We start from the raw sequence: 20285 nt of genomic DNA, 5'->3' as shown, positions 1-20285 counted from the left end.
ATACATGATTATAATACAATAATGCTGCTATTAACATGAATATAATACAATAATGCTACTATTAACATGATTATGATATAGTACACCACGACTAATATTTTGTGTGAATTTAGTTCAACTGGACATTTATTGATGACTTATTTATAACAAAGTGCGACAGTTCAAACCCTTTTTTGCATGTACAGTTAAATTTCTGAATTATGTCACAATTAATAAACTTTCGTAGAATTCATTCCCATTTTAAATATTTTTATTTAAATATACAAACCCCGTTTCCATATGAGTTGGGAAATTGTGTTAGATGTAAATATAAACGGAATACAATGATTTGCAAATCCTTTTCAACCCATATTCAGTCAAATATGCTACAAAGACAACATATTTGATGTTCAAACTCATAAAAATATTTTTTTGCTTTGCAACTAATCACTAACTTTAGAATTTGATACCAGCAACACGTGACAAAGAAGATAGGAAAGGTGGCAATAAATACTGATCAAGTTGAGGAATGCTCATCAAACACTTATATGGAACATCCCACAGGTGTGCAGACTATTTGCATAAACTCAATTCGTCGTGTTTGGAGGAAGAAGAATAATGAGTTGCATCCCAGGAACACTACACCTACTGTGAAGCATGGGGGTGGAAACATCATGCTTTGGGGCTGTTTTTCTGCTAAGGGGACAGGACGATTGATCCGTGTTAAGGAAAGAATGAATGGGGCCATGTATCGTGAGATTTTGAGCCAAAACCTCCTTCCATGGTTGACCAAATACTTATTTTCCACCATAATTTACAAATAAATTCTTTAAAATTCCTACAATGTGAATTCCTGGATTTTTTTTGTTCACATTCTGTCCCTCACATGATGAAAATTACAGACCTCTGTCATCATTTTAAGTGGGAGAACTTGCACAATCGGTGTCTGACTAAATACTTTTTTGCCCCACTGTATGTTGTTCAGGAGAAGACTTGAAGGAAGTGTGGAGGATAACAGAGGTTGAGTTAATTCAGCTAAAAAATTAATAAGTTATCATTAAATGACAAGAAAACTAAATTCATGGTGTTTAGCGGTGCAAGGACAAATTGTGAAGCAAAATTAAAATAAAATCAAGTGGAAATTGATAGAGTATATGAAACTAAATTCTTGGGCATAATAATTGATCATAAACTGTGTTGGAAACCGCATATTGAGTATATAAAGGGAAAAATATCCATAATCTATTGCTATTTTTTATAAAGTAAGACACACGCTGAATAAGAAATGCCTGCATATGTTGTATTATTGTTTTAATTTTCCATATTTAACGTATTGTGTTGACATTTGGGGAAATGTTTATAAAACAAACATAAATCCAATAATAAGACTTCAAAAAAGGGTCATTAGAATAATCAATCAATCAATGTTTACTTATACAGCCCTGAATCACTAGTGTCTCAAAGGGCTGCACAAACCACAACACAAACCACTACGACATCCTCGGTAGGCCCACATAAGGGCAAGGAAAACTCACACCCAGTGGGACGTCGGTGACAATGATGACTATGAGGACGAAAGCAATGGATCTTGAGCGGGTCTAGCATGATACTGTGAAAATTAAATCCATAATGGACCCAACACAGTCGCGAGAGTCCCGTTCACAGCGGAGCCAGCAGGAAAACATCCCAAGTGGAGGCGGATCAGCAGCGCAGAGATGTCCCCAGCCGATACACAGGCAAGCAGTACATGGCCACCGGATCGGACCGGACCCCCTCCACAAGGGAGAGTGGGACATAGAAGAAAAAGAAAAGAAACGGCAGATCAACTGGTCTAAAAAGGAGGTCTATTTAAAGGCTAGAGTATACAAATGAGTTTTAAGGTGATACTTAAATGCTTCTACTGAGGTGGCATCTCGAACTTTTACCGGGAGGGCATTGAAGAGTACTGGAGCCTGAACGGAAAACGCTCTATAGCCTGCAGACTTTTTTTGGGCTTTGGGAATCACTAATAAGCCGGAGTCTTTTGAACGCAGATTTCTTGCCGGGACATATGGTACAATACAATCGGCAAGATAAGATGGAGCTAGACCGTGTAGTATTTTATATTTAAGTAGTAAAACCTTAAAGTCACATCTTAAGTGCACAGGAAGCCAGTGCAGGTGAGCCAGTACAGGCGTAATATGATCAAACTTTCTTGTTCTTGTCAAAAGTCTAGCAGCCGCATTTTGTACCAACTGGAACTCCACACGTTACCTTAATGTAGTCCGAGGTCACATTGTTATGGGAGACGCACTGCATCCTATCAGTAAGATAAGAGTTAAACCAAGACAGGGCTAAGTCTGACATACCAATTCGTGTTTTGATACGTTCTAATAAAATATTATGACCGACGGTATCGAAAGCAGCGCTAAGATCGAGGAGCAGCAACATAGATGACGCATCAGAATCCATCGTTAGCAATAGGTCATTAGTAATTTATGCGAGGGCTGTCTCCGTGGAGTGATTTGCCCTGAAACCGGATTGAAAGGTTTCACATAGATTGTTAAACGCCAAGTGTTCATTTAACTGCTCCGCAACAATTTTTTCGAGGATTTTTGAAATAAAGGGAAGGTGAGACACCGGTTGGTAGTTTACCATGAGGTCAGGATCAAGGTTAGGTCTTTTAAGAAGAGGATGAATAACCGCTTTTTTGAATGCTAGGGGAACAGTGCCCGAGGAAATAATACACAAAGCGTGCTACTATGAACATACCAATCCATTATTTACAAGTTCAAGTGTATTAAAATGTTCAGACATTGTGTTTTTTAAAAACAATGGAAATTATGTTTCGAGTAAAGAACAACAGCCTTCCAGCTTGTATTCTGGGTTTATTTCATTTAAGAGGAGAGAACTATAATTTACAGGGGGTTATTGATTTTTGAAATAGGTAAAGCAAGAATGAATATAAAATACAAATGTATTTCAGTTTTAGGAGTTAAATGGTGGAAGAAACTCAGTGAAGACATGCATGTCTTTGGTAAGGTTTAAGAAAACCCTGAAAGGTGAAATAATTGAAAATTATAAAATATAGTAACAATTACTTTCATCCCATTGATTTTTTTATATTTTTAAAATGTTGATGTTCCAGGCAATCTAATTTTCAGTGAAGGTATAGGATAGGCAAATATAAGATTTGACTTCAGCCTATTCCTTTTTCGGTCATTCTTTTTCTTTTCTTTTGTAGGTAGGTAGGTCTTTATTGTCATTGCAACAAGTACAACGAAACTTTGTTTTCAGTACAAACCTGTTCAAGATGAGACAAACAAACAGTGTACAGGGTTACAGAACAAAAACGCTGATGGGTCGCCATAAGGCGCCCCGTAAAAGATGGGAAAAAGGTAACCGCTGGGGAAGGATGAGAAAAAAAATACAATCCAGACTGGAAATCCAGTTCGGAGTGAGAAAAAACCTCCATAGCAAAGCACATATACATATTACAACATACATCTCCAGATATCTAGCAACAGAGGGAAGGTAGTTCAAGGTCATGGTGGTAGGTCGCAGCTCTCAGGCGCTGACCATCCATTCATTACCCCTATACGGGATTAGCGTCGAGGGCGTCGGATTGGGGGACAGGAGGGTGTATGTGTGGCGTATATATTTTTGTGGATGTGTGTGTGTGTGTATAAGCCCATAGTGCATGGGTGTCAAACTCTGGCCCGCGGGCCAGATTTGGCCCGCCGTTTAATTTCATTTGGCCCTTGAGGCAATATCAAATTAACATTGGAGTTGGCCCGCAAGTGACACAAAATTCATTGCTAATACTCATACTTGCCAACCCTCCCGATTTTCCCGGGAAACTCCCGAAGTTTAGTGCCCTTCCCAAAAATCTCCCTGGGCAACCATTCTCCCGATTTCCACCCGGACAAAAATTTTGGGAGCATGCCTTAAAGGCACTGCCTTTAGCGTCCTCTACAACATGTCGTCACGTCCTCTTTTCCTCCATATAAACAGCGTGCTGGCCAAGTCACATAATATATGCAGCTTTCACACACACATATGCGAATGCCATGCATACTTGGTCAACAGCCATACAGGTCACACTGAGGGTGGCCATATAAACAACTTTAACATTGTTACAAATATGCGCCACACTGTGAACCCACACCAAACAAGAATGACAAAACACATTTCGGGAGAACACCCACACCGTAACACAACATGGGCGGCATGGCGTAGTGGGTAGAGCGGCCGTGCCAGAAACCTGAGGGTTGCGGGTTCGCTTCCCACCTATTGACATCAAAGTCGCTGCAGTTGTGTCCTCGGGCAGGACACTTCACCCTTTGCCCCCGGTGCCGCTCACACTGGTGAATGAATGATTGGTGGTGGTCGGAGGGGCCGTAGGCGCAAACTGGCAGCCACGCTTCCGTCAGTCTACCCCAGGGCAGCTGTGGCTACATATGTAGCTTACCACCACCAGGTGTGAATGAATGATGGGTTCCCACTTCTCTGTGAGCGCTTTGAGTATATAACAATAGAAAAGCGCGATATAAATCTAATCCATTATTATTATTATTATTATAAACACAACAGAACAAATACCCAGGATCCCTTGCAGCACTAACTCTTCCGGAACGCTACAATATACACCCCCCGCTACCACCGAACCCCGCCCACCTCATTTTTATTCTATTTTCGAATTTATTAGCCTGTGGAAAAAGTTATTGTTGATATTTTCCTTAGAAGGCTGCAAATAGAAAAGAGGCATTAATTTTTTTAATGACATTTAATTCAATATACCACTGATGTTTTTTTCGTTTGTTTTTTGAAAGTTGATTTTGCACTATTACGTTATATAAGCTCTGCCTGTTCCATGGGAGGAAGCCGGAGTACCCGGAGGGAACCCACGCAGTCACGGGGAGAACATGCAAACTACACAGAAAGATCCCATGCCCGGGATTGAACCCAGGATTACTCAGGACCTTCGTATTGTGAGGCAGATGCACTAACCCCTGTGCTGCCGTGCTGCCCTATTTAAGCCGTGCTTGTTCAATATTCATTGCAAAACTTGTTTTGGTCCCTATTAAAAGGTTCATTTGTTCAACCTTGGCCCGCGGCTTTGTTCAGTTTTAAATTTTGGCCCACTCTGTGTTTGAGTTTGACACTACTGCCATAGTGTGTCTCTGTTCCGCGGCCTTGATGTATTTGCCGTCGCTAGTCCAAACTCCACAACAACAGGTGTGTGTCCATGAGAGACAAGAAGGGAGTTTGTTGTGTCTTTCTGCAGTGATCTTCGGGAGAGTCTCGAAGCCAGGCGAAAAAAATCCAAGTTAAACTGATTTGTATGCAAGTGAAAATAAAATGTGCTTTTCACTCTAAAATTGTCTATGACTGGTCCTCAAAAACTGCGGGGTAGACAGTCCGAAGCAGGGGCGGTTCTAGGCATGCTTATATGAGGGGGCAGTCAGAAATGTGAAGGCATCATGTGTACACATCATGCTCCAGCACTTTTTTTTTCTGTGCTTATAGTAACGATGCTTTCTTCATTGAAATGGGTCTTTAGCTATGTGTCCAACCCCAACCTGGAGTAGTGGATTGCACTTTGTCAGGCCTCTACCTTCAGACCTGTCCAACTTGGGTGTCCCACCTGAAGACTAAGCTCCTGCTGGTATAGCTCTTACAGTCACTGAGGCACGCAAACCCCCTGACCACAATAAGGTGGCAATCCCTCAGGGTGGGAACTGAAAAATAAAAATAAAAATAAATGAATAAAATAAAATAAAACATCCTTCATCCAGATTTTATCAACCAACAACATAACATTTATCCTAACTGGATGGCCTAACTCTCAAATAAATTTTGACCCAAAATAGGACTTTACACACTACAGTCAATATTTACAAAACTGAAAGGTAGTCTGATGAATAATGATAAAAAAGAATCTCAAACTAATTTATAAAACAGAACGTGGGCACTCATTTGGGCACAAAATTCATTCACTCCAATGTATGTGTGTTGCCCACTTGCTTGTAAATTGATGAAAACGGCAGTGTTTTTGTTTTTAGGTGTCTTGGTCATATCAAATGAAACTTATTATTTGTTTATTACAAAATGTAGATTGAAACATTAAAGGTTGACTATGTAGACTCACAAGAAAAACTACAGAAAAAGAATTCCAGCAGTCGATTGCCAGACCGTTGCTAAGTAAAACGGGCCGTTGCTAGGGACTCCGCTCTGAACAGAGGACAGCAGAGGAGGACTGCTAAGCAGGATATATACCTTCTGTTTCATTTTTACCGTCATTAACAGCATCATAAATGACTTGTAGCTTGTTACAGGGACAGTGGAGGCTCTCTGCCTTCCAAACCACTGCTGCTCAGAGCCTCCGCTGTCACGGCTCTCGCCAAGTTGTAAAAAAAAAAAAAAAAAAAGGAACTCCATAGCACGGAAAGTCCGCGACGATAAACGTGTTTATGACAGATAAGACTACACAAATACACCCATCCTAACAAGTATATGATGAATGTAGACAACTTTTCCTTTTCTTTTACTTTCATACTGCAACAGTGATTGGATGTTTACTGAGGGCTGAGGGGTGTGTGCGGGTGTGTGTCTGCTGCGCAGCCTGTGGCATGTTGAATACACGCACAGCGGAGGGAGGGATGAGAGGGAAGCCGACACTACCATATCGTGTGTGTCCCTTTTTCGGCGGATTTTTCCGCTAGTGCAGATAATTTTGTCAACTTGTAATGTAGTAATTTTGTGAGTTTATTAAAATTTACTTTCTCAATTTTTGATTTGAGGGGGCAAGACATTTATTTAAGGGGGCTCTGCCCCCTCTTGCCCCTGCGTAGAGCCGGCCATGGTCCGAAGTAATCCACAGTTCTTCCCGCATCCTCCAATCATTTGTGGCAGCTTTAAGGTACTTTGAAGACTTTGTGTGTGTATGTGTATGATTGTTTACGTATAACCTGTACTCTCAAACTGATCACACAAAATGGTTGATTGATTATATGACCGAAATAAATTTATTTCAATACTGACTATTTTTATTATTATTTTGCCATAAAAGTAATGATTTAACAACACATTTTAACTGGCATATTTCCCCAACATGCACCTTTTATCGTATTTTTTGTTGTTTGTCAGCACTCAAACACAATGACACTTTTTTTTTCAACTTTTATGAGCAGGCTGGGTCAGTTACATATTTACAGTCTTTGTAATGATTAGTATTTCCGCACCTAAGCAGTCTTAAGAAGCCCTCAGTCCAGAAGAGAGCATTTTCTGCTCAGTCACATCTTCTATTAACATGTTTATTTCTTTTCTCCTCAGGTCAGCGCTGTGATCCGGTTCTTGTCTGTGAGTAAGAACTTTGCTTCGTATCAAAATGTTTGACATGTTTCTAACATAATCTCTAAGGTTGTGCAGCAAAAGTCTCCTCTAGAAACTAAAGGAATGTACTGGGAAGCCATTTGTGGACTTTTCTTTATGTTTTTCAACCTTTTTTGAGCCAAATCACTAAAAAACCAAACTCAGTTGAGAGTAAAAAGTCGCAATTTTTGGATACGACTTTTAATCATAAGCAAGCATGCATGACTATAGCTCTTGTCTCAAAGTAGGTGTACTGTCACCACCTGTCATACCACACCGTGATTTATTTGGACTTTTTTGCTGTTTTCCTGTGTGTAGTGTTTTACTTCTTGTCTTGTGCTCCTATTTTGGTGGCTTCTTGGTATTTTCCTGTAGTAGTTTTATGTCTTCCTTTGAGCGATATTTCCCACATACAGTGGGGCAAAAAAGTATTTAGTCAGGCACCGATTGTGCAAGTTCTCCCACTTAAAATGATGACAGATGTCTGTAATTTTCATCATAGGTACACTTCAACTGTGAGAGACAGAATATGAAAAAGCCCCAAAGCATGATATTATGATATTTCACCCCCATGCTTCACAGTAGGTATGGTGTTCTTGGGATGCAACTCAGTATTCTTCTTCCTCCAAACACGACGAGTTGAGTTTATACCAAAATGGATACATGGATGATACAGCAGAGGATTGGGAGAATGTCATGTGGTCAGATGAAACCAAAATAGAACTTTTTGGTATAAACTCAACTCGTCGTGTTTGGAGGAAGAAGAATACTGAGTTGCATCCCAAGAACACCAAACCTACTGTGAAGCATGGGGGTGGAAACATCATGCTTTGGGACTGTTTTTCTGCTAAAGGGACAGGACGATTGATCCGTGTTAAGGAAAGAATGAATGGGGCCATGTATCGTGAGATTTTGAGCCAAAACCTCCTTCCATCAGCGAGAGCTTTGAATGGTTGACCAAATACTTATTTTCCACCATAATTTACAAATAAATTCTTTAAAATTCCTACAATGTGAATTCCTGGATTTTTTTTTTTCACATTCTGTCTCTCACAGTTGAAGTGTACCTATGATGAAAATTACAGACCTTTGTCATCATGTTAATTGGGAGAACTTGCACAATCGGTGGCAGACTAAGTACTTTTTTGCTCCATATTTCAATAGTTTTTAATCCTTCTTTGTGGGGACATTGTTGATTGTCATGTCATGTTCGGATGTACTTTGTGGGCGCCATCTATACTCCGCAGTATGTCTTTGCTGTCGTCCAGCATTCTGTTTTTGTTCACTTTGTAGCCAGTTCAGTTTTAGTTCCGTTCTGCATAGCTTCAATGCCTTTTATTAGGGGCACCCACCTTTTGTTTATTTTTTGTTTAAGCATTAGACACCTTTTTACCTGCACACTGCCTCCCGCTGTTTCCGACATATACAAAACAATTAGCTACCTGCTGCCACCTACTGAGATGGAAGAGTATCAATCAATGTTTATTTATATAGCCATAAATCACAAGTGTCTCAAAGGGCTGCACAAACCACTACGACATCTTCGGAAGAACCCACATAGTATTACACGGTTACTCTGCCGATCTTTAGACAGCCCCGACACTCAACAACAACACATCATTTGCAAAATTCCATTACCCAAATAGGTGAAATTTGATAATCTCCCACGGCACACCAGACTGTATCTCACACACACTCGTGTGCCGTGGCACAGTGGTTGAAAAACACTGATGTAGGGCATATTAGTGATTTTAAAGTACAAATCAACTCTCATTTCAATAACAGTGTACTAAGCCAAGTGTTTATAGTAAATCAGGGGTGTCCAAAGTGCGGCCAGGGGGCAATTTGCGGCCCGCGGGTTATTTTTTTAATGGCCCCACGGCACATTTTAAGAATACAATTGAAAAAAATTAAAAACATAAAAAGTGGTATAAAAGAGCAAACAGGTGAAATGCAACAACTTGTTGTAATGCTTACTCTTATAACACAAAGCTGTCATGCAGGCTGTTTCTTCCTTAAAAAAAAATAATGAATCAAAATCAATGTCATTATGAATTATTGACCTATGCAAGGCTCTGATTTCGTCATATTAAATATTCCACTTTGAAATATTTTTTGGGGAAAATGTTGCATATTTTGTGTTTTGCCATATAAAAAAACTGAGCAGTTTTTTTTTTTTTTTTAAAGAAGGGCCTAAAACCGGCGTCTCAGACGTTTTTTCGTGGCCCCCATCTTAATATGAAAGTTTAATGTTAGTGCGTTATGTTGGTTCGGTAGCTTCCGAAGCACTCCGCCAAAGGACCGTGCTTCAATACAAAACTGTTGTGCATTGGACCCAAGCACGTCAGAGAGCCGTTGGGCGAATCAGACCTGTCAGCCCGTTCGGGGTTAATTGTGCTACCGTAACTGTAAACGTTCCCCCCAACGTTCTGGGTTGCCTACCCCTGCGTTAGTGGAAAAGCGGCAAATGAGTGAAAGCGACAGAGATGTTGCCATGGAGACGAGGGTTTTCTTACGTGCCTGGCTGCAGTCACACCGCGCCACATGTCCGTCAGTAATAACAGTCCCCGATAACCTGGACCAATACAAATTGTTTTTTTTATTGTTAAATTTGCATTGCCTCACATGACTTAATTCTCATTTTGTTCATTTATATTTTGAATTTATTTTGTGTTGAAAATAAAAATAAAGACATTTAATTTGATTTTTTATTTTTTTTAAGAAATCTTTTCTTGCGGCCCAGTCTCACCCAGATTGTGCATCTAGTGGTCCTCGGGAAAAAATGAGTTTGAGAACCCTGGCCTAAAACAAAAAAAAACCACGAACAACAATAAAACTAATATTTGACGGATGGATCTGAAGTTGATCTCGAGATTATTGTGCAAATCTACATCCAATCCAGAAAGTTATTTATATTTGAACGATATAGGTTATAGGTAATAAAGTTTATTGTGTTTTTAGGGTTAGTAGTATCGGCGTTTGAACTTTTTTTCTTCACTTATGCCTCTTTTTTTTTTCTCCATTTTTCTTTATTTTCTTCCCTTATACCTGTCGGGCTTGCCACTGACAGTTTGTTTGTGTTTTGGTTTTTCCTCTGTGTGTTTAGTTTTTCCTGACCTTAGTTCCTGTCAGCACTCTTATTTTGGTTCAGCTTCCTGTTTGTCTCCCTGAGTGCTTTGTTTCCCCTCAGCTGCGGCTGATTGGCACCTGGCCACACCTGGTGTCAATCAGCCCACTCCTATTTGTACCTGCTTTGTCTTCCAGTCAGTGCTGGAATATTGTCATGTCGATGTCACTTCTTGTCGTGTCATGTCGTATCTTTGCAGCGTAGCGGCAAGCTGTATTTAGTTAGATGTTTGTAGCTTACTGTTTTTTTTCCCCTGCTTCCATGTTTGTTTTCATATTACATGTACGACTTCTGTTTCCTGCTCGATACCTGCTAGCTTCCACGCTAAGCCTTTTTATTCGTTATCTGCCCACATGCGCGCTTTTTGTTTGTACCCCTTTGGTTTGTTTTTGTCTTAGTATTTAAATTAAATCATGTTTTCCTGCAAAATGCCTACCTCCTTCTCTGCATCTTGGGGTTCATCTACAACAGGGGTCTCAAACTCAATGTACCTGGGGGGCACTAGATGCAGAGTCTGGGTGAGGCTGGGCCGCAAGAAAAGATTTCTTAAAAAAAAATAATATTTTTTTAAATGTCTTTATTTTCAACACAAAATACAATCAAAATATAAATGAACAAAATGAGAATCAAGTAAATAAATCAGTCATAGGTAATAACAATAATGATTCGATTTCTCCAGTCAGCAACAATGTATACACTTCCTTATTGTGATGAAATGAGCTAGGGAGTAAAAGAACTACACTACCCAGCATGCAACAGTAGTGACAAGCATGCGCGGTAGCCCCAGTGAAGGTTGAATGTCGCCATGTCGGCAGCTAGAACATGCTTATGAGCACACTATGGAGTTTACAGTTACAGTAGCACAATTAGCCCCGAACGGGCTAACATCACGACTAACGTGTTACACGTGCGATTCGCCCAGCGACTCTCTGTCGGAGTATCAGCGCTGGGGTCCAGTGCACCACAGTTTTGTATTGTCGCTCGGTTCTTCGGCGGAGTGCTACGGAAGCTGCCTTCGGTGGGGTCCTACGGAAGCTACCGTGCCGTCTCCCCAGCCCGGACTGTTACGGCGGCGCCGGGGGAAGGAGGAAGAGAGAGAGACACACACACACAGTGACAGATCGAGGGAGGAAGAGCGCGTGCGGGTCTAGTGGAAAAGCGGCAAAACGTTTCTCTGCTTGCATCACCCATGTGACGTCAATGCGCCATTCATATAAAACTTGTGGGCCGCACTAACATTCAACTTTCATATTAAGGTGGGGGCTGCAAAATAACGTCTCGCGGGCCGCTTGTCTGAGACCACTGGTCTACAACAAACTCTGACAATGCCTCTTTTTTTCCCTCTCTTGTTGAATTGCATTTTTAGAGTTAGTGCACCTTGCACACCTCTGACATGAGTTGTTTGATTATTGTGCTGAACTGATGTCATCTGATGGCAATAAGTGATGTATTTAAACAAATGTGGCTCCCCACGCCTTTTTCTTCAAGACTTCAGATTTAGAGTCCGATAAAATCCACGGCAGGTACGATTGTGTAAAGGTAAAACAAGGGATGAAGGTGCACACCTTAATTACTTTATGGCTCTGTTTGTTTTTGGGTTGTTTCTTTTTATTATTTTTTTGACCAGAGGACAGGGTTAAGGGTCAAAGCTCATTCATGATTACAGAAAATGTGATGCAGACACAGCACAAAATTGTGTTTTTATAGACGTCATAAAAATGTAATCTCCCAAGGATATGTTGGTTTATTTGGGGTGTGATGAACATAAAATGATGTCCTTCGTCCAAAAGAGGGCAGCATTATTTCACAGGAGTGTTGTGTTTCCTGGCTGGAAGCCATGTTGCCAACAGCAGGAAAAAGGATTCTCCAATTCAAAGTAGTTTGTTTCCATTAAATGTGGTAATGTCCTGTGTGGTGTTGTATTCTCTGGATAAATACCCAAACACCCTTCTTTCCATGGTGTCTTTTTCTTTCACTTTCTGCACAAGGATCTGTGTGTTGTTGGTTCGGGTCCCGCCAGCTGTAACAGCATCTCCATATGGGAAAACTTTCAGGCTTCCAGTGGAGCTGCTGTTATCTGTGGAGGGACACCAGCTACGTCCATCCTGCCGTACACGTCATCATGAAGTATATCTTGTACTTTGCTTCGGACCTGTCAATAAAACATTGAAAACACTCTAATATTAAAGTCTACTCTAATTTTCCTGAGTGAACTCTCTTGAAGGAATCAATAAAGTATTATCTATCTATCTATCTACTCTTCCTGAATGAGTCATTTGATATTGTTTGATGTATCATTTAAACGTTCATTAGAATAAAGCTTGTGTTCCGACAGAAAGAGAAAGAGAAAGTGCATGATACTAATAGGCCTGTACTGAAATAACGATATGCATTCCCCAGTAGGGTGCACCCACATTCAAAAAAGTATATTAAGTATATTTAAATAAAAAAGTTTGAATAATATATGTCTGCGATGAGGTGGCGACTTGTCCAGGGTGTACCCCGCCTTCCGCCCGATTGTAGCTGAGATAGGCGCCAGCGCCCCCTGCCACCCCGAAAGGGAATAAGCGGTAGAAAAATGGATGGATGGATGGATGGATAATATATGTATTAAGTACATTTAAAGATAAAAAAGTATAATGTATTTGAACATTTTGAAATATTATATGTATAAATAATGAGTAAAACAGCAAAACATTAAATATAAATTGCAATTTTAATTATATTTTTAATTTTAAAAAACTGCAAAAAAAAGTACACGTAATAAAGAATGCTATTTTTAAGCTCAAAAATAGTTTTAAAAATGTATTCTTAAAGCATGCTATTTTCCATGTACAAAATAATATAAAGGTACTATTTTTTAAATCTAAAAGTGTTGAAATACTGTAAGTATGAATAAAAAGATTGCAATTTTAATTATATTATTAAATAAAAAAAACTGCAAAAAAAAAGTACAGAATGCTATTTTTAAGATCAAAAGTTGTTGTAAAAACATATTCATTAAAGGCCAAATAATTTGCCAAATATTAAAAATACAGCAAAATCCATACTTTAAAAAAGGTTAAATAATGGTTGATCATGAATGTTGTTATATATATGTATATGTACATGTATATGTATTTATACATATATGTGTGTATATATGTATGTACAGTGGGGCAAAAAAGTATTTAGCCCCAAAGCATGATGTTTCCACCCCCATGCTTCACAGTAGGTGTGGTGTTCTTGGGATGCAACTCAGTATTCTTCTTCCTCCAAACACCACAAGTTGAGTTTATACCAAAAGTTCTATTTTGGTTTCATCTGACCACATGACATTCTCACAATCCTCTGCTGTATCATCCATGTATCCATTTTGGTATAAACTCAACTTGTCGTGTTTGGAGGAAGAAAAATACTGAGTTGCATCCCAAGAACACCACACCTACTGTGAAGCATGGGGGTGGAAACATCATGCTTTGGGGCTGTTTTTCTGCTAAGGGGACAGGACGATTGATTCGTGTTAAAGAAAGAATGAATGAGGCCATGTATCGGGAGATTTTGAGCCAAAATCTCCTTCCATCAGTGAGAGCTTTGAATGGTTGACCAAATACTTATTTTCCACCATTATTTACAAATAAGTTATTTAAAATTCCTACAATGTGAATTCCTGGATTTTTTTTCCACATTCTGTCTCTCACAGTTGAAGTGTACCTATGATGAAAATTACAGACCTCTGTCATCATTTTAAGTGGGAGAACTTGCACAATCGGTGGCTGACTAAATACTTTTTTGCCCCACTGTATATATATACATAAATACATACATACACACACACACATATATATATATATATATATATATATATATATATACATACACAATAACATGTACGTTAGAATAATTGCAAACTATACAACTGTCCGGAGGTGTGTGAATGTTAATATGATTGACTGGCGTGTAGGCCTTGGATAAGCTCTCTACTCGCTGACCCTAATGAGGACAAGACAAGTGTACAGAAAATGCATGGATTGATAACAACATAAAAGTACAGAACTGTCCAGATTAATAATCTTTTTTTAATTAGACAAGCCAACCTACGACCCATAAAGGGACAAGCAGTAGAAAATGGACAGATGGAAGCACACAAAAATGGCACAACATGAAAACCAAGCTATTTCAAATTTCTTTCTGGAGATTGAGCGCGCCGCTTTTCCAGTGTTCCCCTGAGAGCACCACTCATGTATCATCATGGCAAACGAGGCGATTAATTTGACCATTTATGTCATTTGTGTTTGCAACCTTCTATGTTAAGAGATTCTCCCCCCTCAGATGAATAGTTGGATTTATTTATCTTAAAATAAAATAGTACACTTGGTGGAAGGGAAAATATGGCAACTGTGTTGCCATAGAACAGGTGCGTCCAAAGTGCGGCCCGGGGGACATTTGTGGCCTGCAGCTAATAGTTTACCAGCCTGCCACACATTCTCCCAAAAAGTGCAAAATTGATAGTAATGCAAAAATAAAAATAAAACATTTTAAAAAAGTGGAATGAGGTGAAATCTAACGAGAAAAAGTGGCAATGTTGACACAAAGCTGCCATGCAGGCAGTTTTTTCCCCCTTTTGTCTTTATTTTCTTTTTTTCCATTGCTCAAAAAAAAAGGACAAAAAAAATGTATGTTCTAATGAATTATTACTTAAAAATTATCCCTTTAAAATGTTTTATGTGGAAAAAATATTGTATATGTTGTATGGTTGCCTTATAAAAAGATTAAAATTTTGACAAAAGAGCATAAAACAAACAAAATAATAGTTCAAACTTAAAATCGACAGATATATCAGAAATTGATCTTGAAATTTAAATGTTAAAAGTAAAAAAAAAAAATAATAAAAATGTATCACTTTATGAGTGGGGAACCTTTCGGATCTCAAATTAATTTAGTAGGATTTTATTTAACTTTTCACTGTGATTACTCAAAAGTATTAAATAATTAAAATCAATGGTGTCCTGCATTATTGATCTTTGAGGGCTTTAATTGCTAAATAAAGGAACTCTCCTAAAGGAATCAATAAAGTACTATCCATCTATCTAAAGACTGCATATTTAAGATTTACTATAAAAAACTAAGTTGTCTTTGACAGAAAAGGCATAAAACTTTATTTGTTTTACTTTATATCAACCTCAAGTTGATATAGACCAGGGGTCACCAACCTTTTTGAAACCAAGATCTACTTCTTGGGTACTGATTAATGTTTAGGGCTACCAGTTTGATACACACTTAAATAAATTGCCAGAAATAGCCAATTTGCCCAATTTACCTTTAATAAATAAATCTATATATATATTAAAAAAATGGGTATTTCTGTCTGTCATTCTGTCGTACATTTTTTTTCCTTTTACGGAAGTTTTTTTGTAGATAATAAATGATGAAAAAAACACTTAATTGGACGGTTTAAAAGAGGAGAAAACACGGAAAAAATGAAAATTAAATTTTGAAACATAGTTTATCTTCAATTTCGACTCTTTAAAATTCAAAATTCAACCGAAAAAAATGAAGAGAAAAACTAGCTAATTTGATTTTTTGAAAAATTAAAAAAATTATTTATGGAACATCATTAGTAATTTTTCCTGATTAAGATCAATTTTAGAATTTTGATGACATGTTTTAAATAGGTTAAAATCTACTTTGAAATAATATTTAAATTTGATTCTACAGATTTTCTAGATTTGCCAGAATATTTTTTGGGAATTTTAATCATAATAATACATTTGAAGAAATATTTCACAAATATTCCTCGTCGAAAAAACAGAAGCTAAAATGAAGAATTGAATTAAAATGTATTTATTATTCTTTACAATAAAAACAATTAATTTATTTGAACATTTATTTAAATTGTCAGGAAAGAAGAGGAAGGAATTTAAAAGGTAAAAAGGTATATGTGTTTAAAAATCATTTTTAAGGTTGTATTTTTTCCTCTAAAATTGTCTTTCTGAAAGTTATAAGAAGCAAAGTAAAAAAATAAATGAATGTATTGAAACAAGTGAAGACCAAGTCTTTAAAATATTTTCTTGGATTTTTAATTTTCCATTTGAGTTTTGTCTCTCTTAGAATTAGAAATGTCGAGCAAAGCGAGACCAGCTTGCTAGTAAATAAATAAAATGTAAAAAAATAGAGGCAGCTCACTGGTAAGTGCTGCTATTTGAGCTATTTTTAGAACAGGCCAGCGGGCAACTCATCTGGTCCTTACGGGTGACCTGGTGCCTGCGGGCACCGCGTTGGTGACCCCTGGTGTAAGCAAACTACGGTGTGTTGAAGGACGGCAAAATTAGTAGGACAAAACGGCACTCTCCAAATGCTAGAATCAGTGAAGCATGTAAAAGGCCTACTGAAATGATGGATATATATATATATATATATATATATATATATATATATATATATATATATATATATATATATATATATATATATATATATATATATATATATATATATATATATATATATATATATATATATTTCAAAGGATTGTTAAAATATGCATTTTAGGATTGGTGCCTCTTATTTTGGATAGAACAAAGGACTTTACAAAGTTAGGATTAAAGTATGCCGCCAGCTCCATTTCGATATGTTTAATAGTGTACAAATCTACAACCAATCCCAAATGTTATTCATGTTCAAACAATAGCTGTTTGTGTTATAGGTAACAAAGTTTATTGTGTTTTTAGGGTTGGTAGTATCAGCGTTTGAACTTATTTTCTCCACTTATGCCTCTTTTTTCCCCCCATTTTTCTTAATTTTCTTCACTTCTGCCTGTCAGGCTTGCCACTGAGAGTGTGTTTGTGTTTTAGTTTTTCCTCTGGGTGTTTAGTATTTCCTGTCCTTAGTTCCTGTCAGCACTCTTCATTCGGTTCAGCTTCCTGTTTGTCTCCCCGAGTGCTTTGTTTCCCCTCAGCTGCGGCTGATTGGCACCTGGCCACACCTGGTGTCAATCAGCCCGCTCCTATTTGTACCTGCTTTGTTCCTCCAGTCAGTGCTGGATTATTGTCATGTCGATGTCACTTCTTGTCGTGTCGTGTCGTATCGCGGTAAGCTATATTTAGTTAGATGTTTGTAGCTTACTATTTTTTGTATGTAAATAGTGTGTTTTATAACAATTAGGGAAGTTTGTGTCACGTTTGTCCTCCTGCATAAACCATATTAAAGGAAAAAATATATTTTTTGTATTTTTTTCCCTTATTTTTTTCCATTTTTCATACATTTTTGAAAAAGCTCCAAAGAGCCACTAGGGCGGCGCTAAAGAGCCATATCCGGCTCTAGAGCCGCGGGTTGCCGACCCGCGCCATATAAGGTCAGGTGACGCTGACGTCACCAAGAGAGCCGTCAAAGTCGACCACCTTATTAAGAGTAAATTACGCTAATAATAATGATTATATAAATAGTTTTTACAACAGCGTACGTGGTGTGTTAAACGTCGTCTGGTTTGGCGAGGAATGCTGTTTGGAAGATAAAAGCGCGGGGCTAGCTGGCTAGCGAGTTAGCTCGGAGGAGGAGGGAGGGGACAAAGTCGCAGACCTCGCCCAGACTTGCTTCATTCCGACGGCCAGCTCACCCTCGTCCAGGCGGTGCGAGTGACCAGCACCAGTCCGCGTCTAAGGGGCATTCTGACACAGCGTGTGTCGATAAAGTGAACAAACGATGTTCCGGAAAACCTTAAAAAAGGACCCCGAGCTCTTCCAGAACGTGGCGGACGGGCTCCGGCAGCTTTATCGGAGCAAACTCTTCCCCCTGGAGGACACCTACCGCTTCCACGACTTCCACTCCCCGGCCCTGGAGGATGCGGACTTCGACAACAAGCCCATGGTGCTCCTGGTGGGTCAGTACTCCACCGGGAAAACCACATTCATCCGACACCTGATGGAGCAGGACTTCCCCGGCATGCGCATCGGGCCTGAGCCGACCACAGACTCCTTCATCGCAGTCATGCACGGCGAGCAGGAAGGGCAGATCCCCGGCAACGCGCTGGTGGTCGACCCCAAGAAGCCCTTCCGTAAACTCAACGCTTTTGGAAACGCCTTTCTTAACAGGTAAACTTTCAAACAACTTCAGCAGTAATAATCTAAAGGCCTACTGAAATTTGATTTTATTATTTAAACCGGGATAGCAGGTCCATTCTATGTGTCATACTTGATCATATCGCCATATTTTTGCTGAAAGGATTTAGTAGAGAACATCGACGATAAAGTTTGCCACTTTTGGTCGCTAATAAAAAAAAGCCTTGCCTTTACCAGAAGTAGCAGACATGTGCGCGTGACGTCACGGGTTGTGGAGCTCCTCATATCGCACATTGTTTACAATCATAGCCACCAGCAGCTAGAGCGATTCGGACCAAGAAAGCCACGATTTCCCCATTAATTTGTGCGAGGATGAAAGATTTGTGGATGAGGAAAGTGAGAGTGAAGGACCAGAAGGAAAAAAATAAAAAATAAAAAATAAAAAAAAGATGAAGGCAGTAGGAGTGATTCAGATGTTATTAGACCAGTGGTTCCTAAAGGCCTACTGAAATGAGATTTTCTTATTTAAACCGGGATAGCAGGTCCATTCTATGTGTCATACTTGATCATATCGCCATATTTTTGCTGAAAGGATTTAGTAGAGAACATCGACGATAAAGTTCGCAACTTTTGGTCGCTGATAAGAAAAGCCTTGCCTTTACCAGAAGTAGCAGACGTGCGCGTGACGTCACGGGTTGTGGAGCTCCTCATATCGCACATTGTTTACAATCATAGCCACCAGCAGCTAGAGCTATTCGGACCAAGAAAGCCACGATTTCCCCATTAATTTTGAGCGAGGATGAAAGATTTGTGGATGAGGATAGTGAGAGTGAAGGACTAGAAGGAAAAAAATAAAAAAAATAAAATTAAAAAAAGATGAAGGCAGTAGGAGTGATTCAGATGTTATTAGACCAGTGGTTCCTAAAGGCCTACTGAAATGAGATTTTCTTATTTAAACCGGGATAGCAGGTCCATTCTATGTGTCATACTTGATCATATCGCCATATTTTTTCTGAAAGGATTTAGTAGAGAACATCGACGATAAAGTTCGCAACTTTTGGTCGCTGATAAAAGAAAAGCCTTGCCTGTACCGGAAGTAGCAGACGATGTGCGCGTGACGTCACGGGTTGTGGAGCTCCTCACATCCGCATATTGTTTACAATCATAGCCACCAGCAGCGAGAGCGATTCGGGCCGAGAAAGCCATTATTTCCCCATTAATTTGAGCGAGGATGAAAGATTTGTGGATGAGGATAGTGAGAGTGAAGGACTTGAAGGAAAAAATTAAAAAAGACGTGGGCAGTAGGAGCGATTCAGATGTTATTAGACCAGTGGTTCCTAAACGCCTACTGAAATGAGATTTTCTTATTTAAACCGGGATAGCAGGTCCATTCTATGTGTCATACTTGAGCATATCGCCATATTTTTGCTGAAAGGATTTAGTAGAGAACATCGACGATAAAGTTCGCAACTTTTGGTCGCTGATAAAAGAAAAGCCTTGCCTGTACCGGAAGTAGCAGACGATGTGCGCATGACGTCACGGGTTGTGGAGCTCCTCACATCCGCATATTGTTTACAATCATAGCCACCAGCAGCGAGAGCGATTCGGGCCGAGAAAGCCATTATTTCCCCATTAATTTGAGTGAGGATGAAATATTTGTGGATGAGGATAGTGAGAATGAAGGACTAGAAGGAAATTTTTTTTTTTTTAAAAAGACAAGGGCAGTAGGAGCGATTCAGATGTTATTAGACCAGTGGTTCCTAAAGGCCTACTGAAATGAGATTTTCTTA

At 39.0% G+C, this 20285-nt stretch overlaps 1 protein-coding gene across 1 annotated transcript in view; it reads left to right on the top strand.

The window, feature by feature from the left end:
* Nucleotides 1–17817: 17817 nt before the first annotated feature.
* The window catches only part of ehd1a (EH-domain containing 1a), a 47820-nt gene continuing 45352 nt past the window's right edge, over nucleotides 17818–20285 (top strand). Inside the window, exon 1 of the mRNA XM_061900158.1 lies at nucleotides 17818–18528. Within this exon, the coding sequence (XP_061756142.1) occupies nucleotides 18140–18528 (389 nt within the window). The 5' untranslated portion in view covers nucleotides 17818–18139. The remainder of the gene's footprint in view (nucleotides 18529–20285) is intronic.

Source organism: Nerophis ophidion, linkage group LG05 (assembly GCF_033978795.1).
Source record: "Nerophis ophidion isolate RoL-2023_Sa linkage group LG05, RoL_Noph_v1.0, whole genome shotgun sequence".
In the NCBI taxonomy this organism is placed as follows: Eukaryota; Metazoa; Chordata; class Actinopteri; order Syngnathiformes; family Syngnathidae; genus Nerophis; species Nerophis ophidion.
Note: the sequence above shows the minus strand (reverse complement) of the source record. Positions and strands in the feature narration are given on the sequence as shown.